This window comes from Papaver somniferum, chromosome 5, assembly GCF_003573695.1.
Source record: "Papaver somniferum cultivar HN1 chromosome 5, ASM357369v1, whole genome shotgun sequence".
Lineage (NCBI taxonomy): Eukaryota > Viridiplantae > Streptophyta > Magnoliopsida > Ranunculales > Papaveraceae > Papaver > Papaver somniferum.
Window position 1 is genome coordinate 136,539,650 of NC_039362.1, and position 14,623 is coordinate 136,554,272.

The 14,623-nt window shown below is 37.1% G+C and overlaps 2 protein-coding genes across 2 annotated transcripts; one reads left to right on the forward strand and one right to left on the reverse strand.

Annotated features, from left to right (window-relative positions):
• The first annotated feature begins 5,067 nt into the window (after nt 1-5,067).
• LOC113282843 (cyclic nucleotide-gated ion channel 1-like) lies at nt 5,068-10,254 on the forward strand. Its single transcript, XM_026531950.1, has 7 exons — nt 5,068-5,405; nt 5,964-6,447; nt 6,798-7,010; nt 7,365-7,651; nt 8,104-8,215; nt 8,396-8,650; nt 9,471-10,254. Exons 2-7 carry the CDS (start codon nt 6,088-6,090, stop codon nt 10,005-10,007), a joined length of 1,764 nt encoding a protein of 587 aa, XP_026387735.1. The 5' UTR covers nt 5,068-5,405; nt 5,964-6,087; the 3' UTR covers nt 10,008-10,254.
• A 344-nt stretch (nt 10,255-10,598) lies between these two features.
• Nucleotides 10,599-12,137, reverse strand: LOC113279666 (taxadiene 5-alpha hydroxylase-like). The gene is made up of 3 exons (XM_026528340.1): nt 11,876-12,137; nt 11,563-11,780; nt 10,599-10,820 (listed from the first exon to the last, which is right to left on the reverse strand). Exons 1-3 carry the CDS (start codon nt 12,135-12,137, stop codon nt 10,599-10,601), a joined length of 702 nt encoding a protein of 233 aa, XP_026384125.1.
• Nucleotides 12,138-14,623: the final 2,486 nt, after the last annotated feature.

Sequence of the window (14,623 nt, forward strand, 5' to 3'; positions counted from 1 at the left end):
TTAGGTGGCAAACTTAGACGGCTGAGATCTACATCTCAAATGGAAGGGTAGCGGTTGATCGTTGCAACCCTCTGTTTGGCATCCAGCGACATGTGGTAGGGACGGCATGGCTTTGGAATATTTTAGGCGCGGCCAAAATTAGGGTTTTGGAAAAACCGTGATGTTTGGCCTTGGGCTGGAAGTTTCCATGCGTTAGGTGGAGAACTTGGACGGCTGAGATCTTCCTCTCAGAGGGAAGGATAGTCGTTGATCGTTGCAACCCTCTATTTGGCGGCCAACGGCATGGAGGCATGGACGACATGGATTTGATGCGGAGGTGTGGCTGGCATGGTATGCCATTGACACGGTGGTGCGGTTGGCTTGCCTTGGCGCGGAGATGTGGCCGGCATGGTATGCCATTAGCACGGTGGTGCGACTAGCATGGTTTGCATGCCTTTGGCGCGGAGATGTGGCTGGCATGGAATGCCATTGGCACGGTGGTGCGGCTGACATGGTTGGAAGGCCTTTGACGCGAAGATGTGACCGGCATGGCATGCCATTGGCATGGTGGTGCGTCTGGCATGGTTGGCATGCCTTGGCACGGAGATGTGGCTGGCATGGTATGCCATTGACACGGTGGTGCGGCTGGCATGGTTGGCATGCCTTGGCGCGGAGATGTGTCTGGCATGGTTGGCATGCCTTGGTGTGGAGATGCTGCCAGTCAGTATTTGAGGGTTCTACCGTGGAATATAGCGTATATATAAAAAAAAAGGTACCCCAGTAATTTTTACGTAGGCATGTTGAATGATTCAATAAATGCGTTAGTGGTCGTAGTGACGTCAGGTCAGATGCAAGGTTTTACGACTTTAACCCTAAGCTAAGAACCACCATTAACAACTGGATAACAAACAACTTGTTTTTCTCTAACATTCCAAGACAACTGGATAAAAAAAGAATAGGAAAAACGTGAATACATTATCACGATCTTTAAATCTAAATAAAACATGTTATAGCAGTAACAAAATCAACAAATATCCAGTATGGGAACCACCAGTTCTCTTTCTTTGAGGACAAAAAAAACAAAAACAAAGACCCCAAAATACAACTCCAAATTATAAGAATATAAATAATAACAATTTCTCCGAATTATAAGCATATAAACAAAATCCAATATGGAAATCCAACTTTTTAAGTAAAACTAACGAAATAGGAAATTCAACTTTTTGAATTCAGGTGATTGTATCGATTTGAAGGATTATTATCAAAATTCGATATTTCAATTGTAACAAAATTAAAAGTATTATAATAAATTGTTAATGAAAATTCAATCATATTTGATGTCATCGTGATGAAATGGAAACCTTCAAAATTCCAAGTTACAACCAGGAAAAAAAAATACATAATTAAAATCGTTTATTTTCAATAAAGCATGTTAATTTAACCGCAATAAAATCAATAATATCCAATACGGAAACCACAATTTCTCTTTCTCTTTAAAAACAAAGAAATTAAAAGACCCCTAAATCCGACTCTAAATCCTAGGGTAACCGATAAATCATTCCCGGTGATCACCCTCATAGACTTTATTTGTTGGAAATCCACACCGTTGATCACCCTCATACTATTATTTTGATCACCCTCGTAGACTTTCTTTGTTGGAAATCCACACCGTAAATAATTCCCGATGAATGTTGAACCATCTAAACTTACCGTATCAAATTTAAGCCCTTGTGAAATCTTTCCGCTCAATTTATTATAAGATAAGTTTAGAACTGCGAGAGATTCGATTATTGTCAAAGATTGCGGGTTATGTCAAGACAATCTATTGGAAGAAAACTCCAGAGATCTTAAACTAGACAAATTTTCAATATTTCCTGAGATCTCATCAGAGAAGTAATTATGGGACAAATTAAGTGAATAAAACACTTTTAATAATCCTATCTCTTATGGAATTCTTCCATCAAGGTTGTTGCATGATAAGTCAATTGTTGAGATATATGGATATATTTTCAAAAGTTGTATCATGGCCCCATTGTTTACCATATGAAATTTAAATCCAACTGATTGATGAATCGCTAGCCCATATTGAGAGTTATTTACTAATCCACTCAAGTTCCCCAGTATTTTAGAAATATAGCCTGAAAGATTTTTTAGCAATAAGCCTAGAAGTATCTGCAGATAAACAATGTTTTCAGGGATCGAACCATTGAAATGGTTTGAACTTAAAGAAAGGACTATAATGTTTTCGCGTGAACCAAGACCACTTCGTATACTACCTCTAAAGTTGTTATTTTCTAAGTTAACTCGAATTTAATTAATTTTGCAGTTCATTGGAAAACAAATTATCGTCCATGATTACAGTCCACAATTGCCTGTTTGACCAAAAATTAGCTGGAATCTCACCACTTAACATGTTGTCGTAAAGCGTAACATATGACAAACTAGAGAAATTCGCAGACGTTTTCCATAATTATCCAGTCAAATTATTTGAAAACCCGCTGATCAATATTGTGAATGCACCACCAAAACATAAATTTTCGGGTAAATTTTCCGAAAGTTTGTTCTCTGATACCATAGGATACATCAACTTGGAATGTAACCTAAGTTCTTGAGGCAATTCACCTAATAAGTTGTTTTGATACATTTGAATGATAATAAGTGATGGAAATAAAACAATACTTGCAGGTATTTTTCTTATTAATTGATTCTGGGAAATAACTAAAGTTGTCAAGTTCTCCAATTTACCAATGCCTTCTGGAATCGAACCCGTTTACTCGTTCTTCGAAAGATCAACTGTATCCATATTCAAACATTTAAATTCTCAAAGAATTTTACCTGAAACTTTGTTATCATATAAATATACATGGTTTAAGTTCTTCTACACAAACAAATTCCTCGGTACCTTCCCGGTTAAATTGTTTGCTCCAAGAGCTAAAATATCCAGATTTGAATAGTTACCAGTACATTCCGAAATTTCTCCATATAAATTTGTTTTCATCATCTAAATACTCTTCAACTTTATCAGTTTACTGAATTCATCTGGAATTTCTGACGGTAAAAAATCATTATTGCTCATATCAAGAACTTCAAGACTTGATAATTTCCCGATTTCTGGCGCCAAACTACCAGTTAAAAGATTCTTAGTAATATGTAAATTCTATATATATTGAAATTTTCCAATTTAAGAAGGAATATTACCCGAGAAATTATCTGATCCCAAATTAAGTTTCTGAAGATTCAAAAGTCTATCGATATCATTTGGAATGGTTCAAACAAAGTGATTAATGGAAATCTTTCTAAAACTTCAAGCTTTGAACAATTCAAGATGGAAATTGGGAATTTCCCATGAATATGATTGATTCAAATATCAATATATGTTAAACTTTTTTAAATCGCAGATAAATTTGGAACTTTTTCTCCAATATTTATGCTCAAAAGTGAAATTTTAGAAACAGAACCATGATTATCACATTTAATACCTTCCGAATTGCAGTGACGTTGAGTCTTTATCTGAATTCTATGATTCCAATAATGATGGATTTCTAAATTCTTTCTTGAGTTTTAGAAGAATCCTTTGTTCTTCATCTTCTTGAATTTTCAGTGAGTTTACTGTAATAGAGAATAGAGAAAAAATGAAAAAGAAACAAATAACTTTTTTAGAAATCAACATTTTTAAGAAGATTAAGTAATGATCTAACAATTTCAGGTTGTTTAATTATGTAGATGGACTGAATGAATTCTTAGTCGTGATCAATGAATGCAAAATAATTCTACTAATATTTCTCCAATTATATTTCCCTCTAATCTACTTTAAAATAACCAATAACAGATAATCGAAGTGTTTTGTCCAGAAGCAAGTCCCGGCATTAATTTTTTATCTCATAAAAGTATGACAGAAGTTTTACGCTGGCATGCCTGCCTAACACAATTTGTACAGGGAAGGAACTAATCCTTGGCACACTTCGCGCCGTGTTCGTTTTGGTACAGAGAATAGAGTTGTCACCACATCAATGGAATTATGCATTCGCGACCATTTAAAAAGGATATACCCACATCCTTTTCCTGGCTGCAGAGCTACGAGGATTCCCTTTTCACAATCCTGCTAGCTGCAGAGCTACGAAGGAATTCCCCCCCTTCACAATCTGTTAGGATGATTTCACAAGTTCACTAATTCGAGGGACAATAATCGATACCTTTTTGATAGGTATGCACATGAACCCAACAAGTCTTTCCCAAAGGTAAACACGGGACCGGGCCGAAGAGGTAACCGGGCTTGCCGTTTGTGGCTAAGATCGGAGAGCCAACAATTATGATAGTAAAACTAGCAGCTCCGGCCAATGAAGGAAAGTGAAGCACGAGCACCAGCGACAAATCGTTCCAAGTGAACGCGTTGTGCGGGAACAAACTATATACGCTATACTACATTATATCCACTTAAAATATTACCAGACAGTACATATACTTTAGCCTTTCCTTTCCTGAACATAAGGATTTGGCACTCTACACAAGAAGTAATGATATCCAAGTCCCTGTCCAATAATTATAATCAAGACAGTGAGGGTTTCGGCTGGCAAAAAAGAAATAGTCAGATCAATCCAGTATGAAGTATTTGTTTCAATAAAAGAAAAAAAGAAAAAAGATCGAGTATGCTTCCAGTCTTCAACTCCAGAGAATGATGCAAGCATGATGTCCTGCTGCGAATAGTAATGTCGTCGACCTTGCTGCCTACGAAATGGATGAAATGTTGCGAGGTCGTTGAATATGTGATTGTTCTTGTGCGTTGCACATGTCCATCATCAAATTTAAGCTCAATAAATAGTAGGATGGTACCAAGGACGAACCAATTTTTAAACTTGCCAACACCAAATTATTTCATATCATCCTGAGTGGGGTCCATCATCCTTTTTTTTCCCTCACACCAAACATCACGGTACACATCAGGGTGCATATCCTCCGTACATAAAACACTTATGATAGTAGGTTGCCCAAAGACATGCTTGCTTCCCTCGGGAATGTGTCCAGAAGATTCCCGGCCACCACAGACGCTTTACTCTCGACTCTCGAGAGTCGAGAGAATACCCGGTCTTCCATAATATAATACCCATACAAAACTGATGAGCCTTGAATAGGGAAAGCAAGCCGCGAGGCCAATTTGGTAAAAAGAATAACTTTGAACTCGGAAGATAGAGAGATTTTGAGAAATCTAATCAGGATATCAATGGAAATAAGATTTGATGATGAGGAAGAAAAGAGAGATAATTGTTGTTTAGTCAAGTGGGCTGACGACCACGACTTCTTCTCTATTTCCCACAAATTGCAGGAACATTCCTGAAAAGTACTTCGTTCCGAAGGTAAACGCGTCAAAAATGATTGAGGTTAAAATGCCGAGTTTCTTCTACTTCTTTCATCCTACTTGGAAAAACCTGGTAAGTTCAAGTTTAAGCATTCATTTTCAATTTCAGTTTGAGTTTGAATTTTCTTAGGTGCTTGAACTGATGTTTATTTTTACTGTTTGAATCCACTTCGACTTGTTTCTGTGTGTTTTACCAACAAGTTTAATTTACTCAAGGAGAAATTACTGGCTGTTTAAACTAAAATTCAAGTCTTTAGTTTATTATTTGCCATCATTTTTTATAGATTCAGACAATTTCAAAATTTCCGCTAAATTTTGTATCTGCTATCTTCTGTTCGTTGGCCTAGTCAAGCATTGCAGGTCTATCATAACTGTAGTGACTGCAAGTTATGTTTTATTTTATGAAATGCCGAGGAGGTAATATGGATGCTATGCCTCTTACTAGCACAAGGACATTACCAGTGCTATAGTTTGGGATCAGTCTCCCCATGGTTTATTGTTAAAATCCTTGCAAAGAGCAACTTTTATCTAGCTCTTAAGTATGCTTTATCTATCAAGAGGCGCGTCCCGTGTCATATGTTTTACATTGTTGAATTTCTAGCTTTATAAGAATGCTGTTTTTGTTGCTCAGATTGTAGCACAGAGCTTGGCGATATCTTTAAATTCTGTTGGGCGTTTCTCCACAAGGTGTATACCATATATAGTCCAAGAACAAAGGGGCATTCCACTGAATTTAAGCTTTGGGATTGAAAACCATGACGAAAATCCTCGATCCACATGGTTCATTTCTTAAAAAGTGGAACAAGTTTTTTCTATTGTCCCACGTGGTTGCAGTTTACTTGGATCCCATATTCTTCTATGTTCCGGTGATTGACAGGAACAAGAGTTGCATTGGTTTGGATAAGAAGCTTCTGATTGCCGTTATTTTTATGCGTTCCTTCACTGATGTTATTTATGTACTTCACATTATCTTTCAATTCCGAACTGGTTTCGTTGCTGCCTCTTCTCGAGTGTTTGTAAAGGGTCATTTAGTAAATGATCCTGTTGCAATAGCACGGAGATACTTGTCTTCATACTTCTTTGTTGATTTCCTTGCAGCTCTTCCACTTCCACAGGTATGCTAGTTCCTTTAGGCCTTCAGCTGTCACTTTATTCCACTATGTTAAACTTTGGTTAGTAGTACCAAATGCAGTTACTATCTAGGTAAGGTATGGTTTATGTGTAGTTCAGGTAGCATTTTCTTTAAGGATGCAGTCATGCGCATATAAGATTATGGAAAGAACATCAGTTTCCTCCTAATGTTTTCACTGTATTGCTATATCCATATAATTGGAACTACTCGTTGTTACAACTACATTATTAGAATCTGGAAGTATATTTTTTTACTTCAGTTCAAACATTATTCTTAGTTTTCGGATTGACCTGCAATTTTGAGGTTTTCAGTTTATTCGTGTTGTCTGATCAGGTGGTAATTCTGATTGTCATCCCCAACTTGCAAGGCTCAGCGTCATTGGATACGAAGAACTTGCTGTTGTACGCTGTATTATTCCAGTTCTTTCCAAGGGTGTTTCGAATTTATCCACTGTATAAAGAAGTCACAAGAACTTGTGGCATAATCACTGAAAGGGCGTGGATTGGAGCTGCTTTTAATTTCTTTCTTTACATACTTTTCAGTCACGTAAGTAGCATTTTCCAATCATTACTTTCTCCATTGCGTGAACTGTTCACATTTTATCTAATATTTCTGAGTTCTTCTGAATTCTGATAGTTTTACGTGTTGATATCACCTTTCCCCCTTCTTTATTAACATGTGACCGATCACCAGCTTCATCATTCTGCATACCCTTACTGATTGAAGGTTGGGGATCGTGGAAATAGAGGGAGGGTTTTCAGTTGAAATATAAAAATGCACAATCCTCACTTATTGTAATGGAATATATAATCATAACCGACTAAGAATAGTGAAAAAAGTTGAAAATTGAATTGTAGCAATTAATGTAACGACGTGGTGATATGTCTCTGTTATTTTTAGATGTTTGGCGCCTCTTGGTATGTGCTGTCTATACAACGCGAAGATAGGTGTTGGCGTAATGCCTGTGGCACTGAGGCAGCATGCGATCCTTCTTCTTTATACTGTGGAAATAATAATTCAGTAGGAAGTAAAACAGTTCTAAATGCTTCTTGTCCACATACTGAATCGGATGCAACTCCATTTGATTTTGGAATATACCTTACTGCTCTTAAGTCTGGTGTGGTTGAGTCAACAGATTTTCACCAGAAGCTTTGTTTCTGCATGTGGTGGGGCCTGAGAAATCTGAGGTTTGTGCATATAATAAACACTCTATCTCTTATGTTTCTTGATCCAAGCCAACGTGGTTCAATGAGTTCATAGATGGTGTTTTCTACATTCAAACCAAACTCTTCTGGTGGTATCTTGATGTTTCCCGTAGTTTAGGCAGTGTTGATCAAATGTAGGAAGTGTTAAAGATCTATTGTCACTATATAGATTTTAAACCATCGGATAACGGAATCCAACTGCTGTATAACTTAGTTCGAATCCAGCTTGCGAATTCCTGACGTCTACCACCAGAAAGTAATGCAATGTGCCACTGTACTACATGTGCACCTGCATTCGTTGAGCATCGTATCTACTGTAAATGATATGATTTTTTCTTAGTGTTTTTAATCATAAATACTAGTAGGTTTGCATACTTCTGTAAAACTTTTAGCTAATGGGGTAACCTTTTCCATGTATTTATTACATTTTACAGTTCTTTGGGTCAAAACTTGGAAACAAGTACTTTTGTTGGGGAGATCTACTTTGCAGCTTCTATTTCTATCTTGGGCTTGGTCTTCTTTGCTCTTCTCATTGGTAACATGCAGGTTGCTACTAAACCAAATCTATATAATGTTCAAACACCTAAAATCTACATTTTCCGTGGATAGATATGAGATTAGGCAGGGTTTGTAAAGAACTCTACTCCTTGGGCATCCCAAGACCAAAAATTTTCCGCATTCAAGATTACTGTCTTTATAACATTCAGTTCTTTGACGCAATTACAGGCATATCTACAATCTTATACAATTGGATCAGAAGAGATGATGAGAGCAAAACGTCGAGATGCAGAGAGTTGGGACGTAGAACAGTGGATGTCTGACAGATTATTTCCAGAGGTGATAAGGGAACGGATCAGGCGGTATGAACAATACAAATGGAAACAAACAAGAGGGATCAATGAGCAAAATATCATACATAGACTTCCGAAGGACCTCAGAAGGGACATTAAGCGTCATCTTTGCTTAAGTCTACTCATAAGAGTGAGTCTTTTTACACAGTTTTACTTCCATGTGTTTTCATCACCCTTTTACTTGCAAGAGGACAAGGAGTTCCAGGCATACCTCTCTTGTCCTTCTCATTCTGCTCCAAATTAGGTGACCAATCTCTCACACGCACACACTCACACACAAACCTTAATGGTCGTTTATTTCTTGATAATTTTGAGAAGATCATAACTGTTGGCTGTTATATAGATTTAAATGCTTATCTGTAAATGTGTGTTATATGTGATATCACATAAGAGTTCCAAATTCAATTCCCGAATAACGTACCATAGAGGTATATTTTTCAATGTCCCACTGAGAAACATATATATTGGTGATCCCGCAGCTGTCGCTGAATGACTCAATTTCCAGATAAACATTGCTATAGATTACGTTATATGTGTCAAATGGATGTCGTAAAATGCTGAATCCTCCCAAACAGAATTTCCATAATCTTTATTGAGCAATACCAAATACGAAACAGCCACACATTTTTTAAGATACTGACAGCACCGGACATTTATAATCAGTATAGCTCACAGGGATTTCAGGTTAGGCTCAAATTTTGCAACTTTTCTTTGTCACTGACGACTTACATGTGTGTTACTGGTTATTTGGTCAAGTGTTGGTGCCTAATTACAGAAACCTAGGAACTGGATTTTCGGATATAATTCTTTTATGTTTGGTTTGAACTTAGGCAGTCCGTTAACTAATTTTAATTGCATTACAGAAAATTCATTGCATTAAAATGAGCTTTCTAGATGTAAACCAATGACGAAATACGAGATACTTTATAATGAACAAAATTCTCTTTCAGGTGCCAATTTTTGAAAAGATGGATGATCAACTCCAAGATGCTCTGTGTGATCGCATGGAGCCAGCTTTCTATGCGGAAGGCAGTTGTATTATCCGTGAAGGCGACCCTGTTGATGAGATGCTCTTTATTGGGAGGGGAAAGCTATTAACTGTGACAACAAATGGTGGAAGGACGGGTTTTTTCAACTCCGAAATTATAAAAGCTGGGGACTTTTGTGGGGAAGAACTTTTTACATGGGCTCTAGACCCTCATTCAACTACCAATCTCCCCATCTCTACCAGAACTGTAAGGGCTCTGTCAGAGGTCGAAGGTTTTACTTTAGTGTCTGACAATTTGAAATATGTAGCATCTAAATTCCGGCGTATCCACAGCAAGCAACTTCAACACACATTTAGGTTTTACTCTCAGCAGTGGAGGACATGGGCAGCATGTTTCATACAAGCAGCTTGGCGGAGGTATCACAAGAAGAAATTGGAAGAATCTTTACGCCAAGAGCGTGTTTCATACAGGTTGCAAAATGTTTTGCGGCTATCATAATGCCGTCATCGTGATATGAGCGTGAAACTTGCAGAACATATGGTTGTTAGTAGTTATAGACATATAGTTGGACGGTTTTTCATTAGTGCTCACTCCAGGTTGTTCTTTTGGAAAACAGGTTACAAGATATCTGCAGCTATTGTAATGGGATTATTGTGATATGGCCCCAAGACTTGCAAATGTTTGACCATCCTTCTTTGTAGTAGGGATGGTGATGATTAGAGTAATATATTTTTTTTTTTAGTAATCAATTTTCAGCACTTGCACAAATGAAATTTTTTGCTTCTGTTCAGTGAATGCTAAAATCCATCTCATAGGTGAGAACATTGAGATGTGTTTAACAAAGAAACAATGTGATTGAAGCACCTGACTGTTACACATAGGGGTACCTAGACAACTTGTTTCATACATATTAAAAAGTAAATGTGGCTCTGCCCAGGTTCGAACTGGAAACCTTTATTACATATTGCAACCGGCCAAAAGCTGACTCTATTGTGATTATGGGATGTGGGTGATTAACAACTGCTTTGTGGTATGAGGTTGATTGGAAGACCCATTTGTGGATATGGCAAAGCTAGACGAGTTATTTTCTCATCTGGATTCACAAGTGACAATTCGAATATGATGCAACACTACCAACGCTTCAACTCGAGAGAATTCGAGTCCTACGCAAGTATGATGTCCTGCTCCAAATGGTAAATACGAGTAAGGGGGAATAATATTTGACTTGCTGTCGAAACGAGATGGATCAAATTTTGCAGGATCGTTGAATATGTCATCGTTCATGTGTGTTGCATATGCCACCCAAAATACCTGTCCATCATCAAAATTTTCAAACTCAACAATAATAGTATTGTACCAAGAAGGAGCCAAAGGTAATCAAAAAACAACAATCAAGTTTTCAATTGAAAAAATCTAATGAAAAAAATCTAATGATTCATTGAAATTTTGTTTGTTTTTCTGGTAAAGAATTCAAAAGTAAAAAGAAATTAAGGGTTAAATTTTGTTTTGTCTGGTCAACTTATAAAGTTCAATGGTAGCCTAATAGGATGTAAATTCATTTCTTTTCTAGTTGACCTTGAACAGGAGTGTGTAAGGTTCATTTCAGAAGTAGGTTTTCCACTTTGATGATTGAAGTAAGTTTTGGTTCGAGAAGTTGAAAAGTTAATCCTCACGCATGTTTGGATATAAATCTAGTTCTAATTTCTGCTTCTAAACTTTTCGACTTTCAAAAGTCGTTTTGAAATTTGACAGCCAAACTGACCTCTAGCTTTTCGACTTTTCACGTAAGAAGTCGAAAAGCTATTTCTAACGTGCGATCCAAACATTTCTCTAGAATGATTTCTTTTCCTGACTTTTACTTCTGATAAAGCAGAAGCATTTCTGCTTCTGGTATCCAAACGCGATAAGTATCAGAGTAACTTTTGAAAAAACAAAAAAGTAGCTTATTTTTGCAGCAACACGCTTTTTCTTCCGACTTTTGGGATTATAACTTCCTACTTCTGAAGAAGCAGAAATTTGGATGCCAAAACAGGCTCTAAAAAGTTTGATTTACCACCTTCCATCCCTTTGGAATGTCATAGCCATCATAACTAGTGTCTTTAATTGCCGTTCTGAAGCTTCCAAAGAACGGAGGAATGACCCTCATCACTTCTTGTACTACTCTCCATGTGTATTTCATTTTTGCTACATCGCCCCATGTTAGTCGTTCGTCAGCTTCACCTTCACCTTGCGGTTGTCGCTGCTTTCTCGTGTCCACAATGCTCATTTGCTCTACAAGATTAAGTAATTCTCAGGTATAAACTTGATCAAGTTATTAAATTTTTGGAAATTAATCAGAGAGTGCGCTAGTTATTAAGATCATGTACCTCTGACAACATTATCATAGACCTCGCGATCTTTAGCCAATTTCCAAATGACCCAAGTTAAGACAGAAGCTGAACTATCATGGCTAGCAATCATCATAGCAACGAAATTATCAATAACTTCATTCATTGTAACGGGTTCTTCTTGATCACCATTCTCGGCAGATTCTGTTTCCAATGACAACATGCAAGACAATACGTCGTTCATAGGGTTAAGTGTCCCTTTCTTGATTTGTTCCTTCCTTTTCTCCATGATTGGAGACATCTTTTTTACAATCCTTTTTCTCGCTTGGATGCCTTTTCTAAACGTTGTCCCTGGAAAATTGAATGGAGCGGACCACATAGCTTCAAAACAATGTCCAAACTCTTCATACAAGGCTTGTTCAGTTGGATCATCAGTTATCCCAAACAATATTTGACAAGCAACATGAAACGTTAGTTTTTTCATAAAACTTATTGTAGTGATCGTCCATTTCCCTTTGGTTTCCTTGTCTATGCGTGCATTCATCATACTTCCATACGATTTGTTGCAACTGTAACTATAAAATACTCAAAGAAGATGTTAGAAATAAATTTCTGAAACGCTTAAATAAACACTCAATGGAATCAACAAACAGAGGACAGAGTCACGTGTTCAACACGCTTTCCTTAACACGATAGTTGACCGGTATGCCTCAAGAATGAGTGATGCCTATACCCTGTGGTCAAGTCGTATCCAGGATAAAACTGCCCGTTACAAATATTGTTGGCACTACAGTACTTGCCCACTCATACGAACTCAACATCAATGGAACAAAGAATAAAAACCACACAGAGGGAGAAAAACGAAAAGAAGAGGATAATAGCTCTTCTGGACACAAATTGGAATGAAGAAACCAAAAGGTTTATATAGTGGAGAAGAGAGATAATCGAGAATAATGTGCATTAAGAGTGAATTAAAGAGAATATAATTTTGTAGTAAAACCAAAATAAATTTTCATTAATTCAAGATTTTCCAAAACGGTAAAAAACAGTTACACAATTAACTGCACATTATGTCGACATAAAAATAAAAACGGAAATAAATAAATCCTCTCCAAGTCATACGCCCCCACATTAAATACAAAATTTATTTGATATTAGAATATTTAAAGAAATATTTCAAAAGAATTTCGTCCAAAAAGATACGTCTTGGGTGACCTATGTCCACGGCGTAAGAACGAACCCGAGCCTTAAGCCCAAGCCTTAGTGAAAACAAGTATTGTTTATCCCACCCGTTCCACCCACATTGTTTGTATGACTATCCATAAAGGAATAGGTAAATAGTGGAGCTCCTCTTTAGTTATACCCTATGTAGAACTAAAGGTCATATTTCATTCACTCATAAGAAAATGAGCAAGTGCCCTTAGAGAATCAAAGGTCCTAAGTTCCATTCCCACCAAGACTACAAAACCGAAACAATAAAACTCATTTTATCCAACAATCCCCACATAATGAAATACCGATAAAAACCAGAAAACAGAAAGCGAGAAATACCACTCAGGTAAGAGGTGTTCATGAGGTCTTGAACCTTTTCTTAGAGAGAAATTGCCGGAAATACTTGATGGACAGTGAACGCGATGTCTTGAAGTTCTATCGTTTGGTGTAATCCGCGATAATAACCAACGTGTATCTCTCTAGGTGCGGTCGGGTTCGTGCCGTTGTGTCCTTTTTGGCCCTGGACAAATCCCGTTTCTCAGAATGCTCTAGAGAATCATCTCTATTCTCATAGGAAGCGACCCACTTCCACATTCAGATAGGTGAGTTCCATCAAGAGTGTTTACTGCTACACCCCACTTCAATCTTAAATTGAAACTATAGAACTCATTAAGACTTAGTTAAAAGTCATCCTTCACATGCAGTCACACTATCATGTCTACACCATAGGGAAGGGGCAGAAAATGAAATTCTCTGATAGTGTTTACCTTGACCCACCAAAAATTAGTTGTCTCATTCAAAACCTTGATCTTGGGATCTCCAGTCAGCAAGGTTGAGTATCCTTCATGGAAACTTTATTTAATGAGCTTAAGCCCAATCCCCTTTGATGCATTATTAAATATCTCTTTGGACAAACCTTTCTTAAAAGGGTCTGCGGTATTCTCCTTGGACATAATCCAATTAGTGGAAATAACGCCAATTGAGATTAGTTATTCTTATGTTTAGCTATTACTGCTTGGCTAACACAAAGTATAGATATAGCTGGCACATGCCTATGCCAGAGAGGAATGTCTTCTAAAAAGCATCTTAGTCACTCGGACCCCTCTCATGATTTATCTAACGTAATACTCTCAAATTCCATAGTGAATTTGAGCAAAACATGTCTGTTTGGAAATCTTCCAAAAACAGCCCTCAAACTAGAGAAAAAATATATCCACTCGTAGATTAGACTCCTATGAGTTAACTATCCAGTTAGCATCACAAAATCCCTCAAGGACAACAAGATACCCTTCATAAACCAAACAAAAGGTAATAGAGTAATATAGGTACTATATTACTCTACTAAGTGTATCCCAATGCGCTTGCGCTGGATTACAGGTTATATCTACCTAACTTACTCACAATATAGGCAATGTCTGGACTCTTATAGTTCATTAAATTCATCAAACATCCTATAACTCTTGAGTATTCAAGTTAAGATACTCCTTACCCTTATTTATCGTAAGTCTATAAGAAGAATCGTACGGAGTACAAGCATGATTACCATCATACTGATTGAATCTCTTAACAACAAAT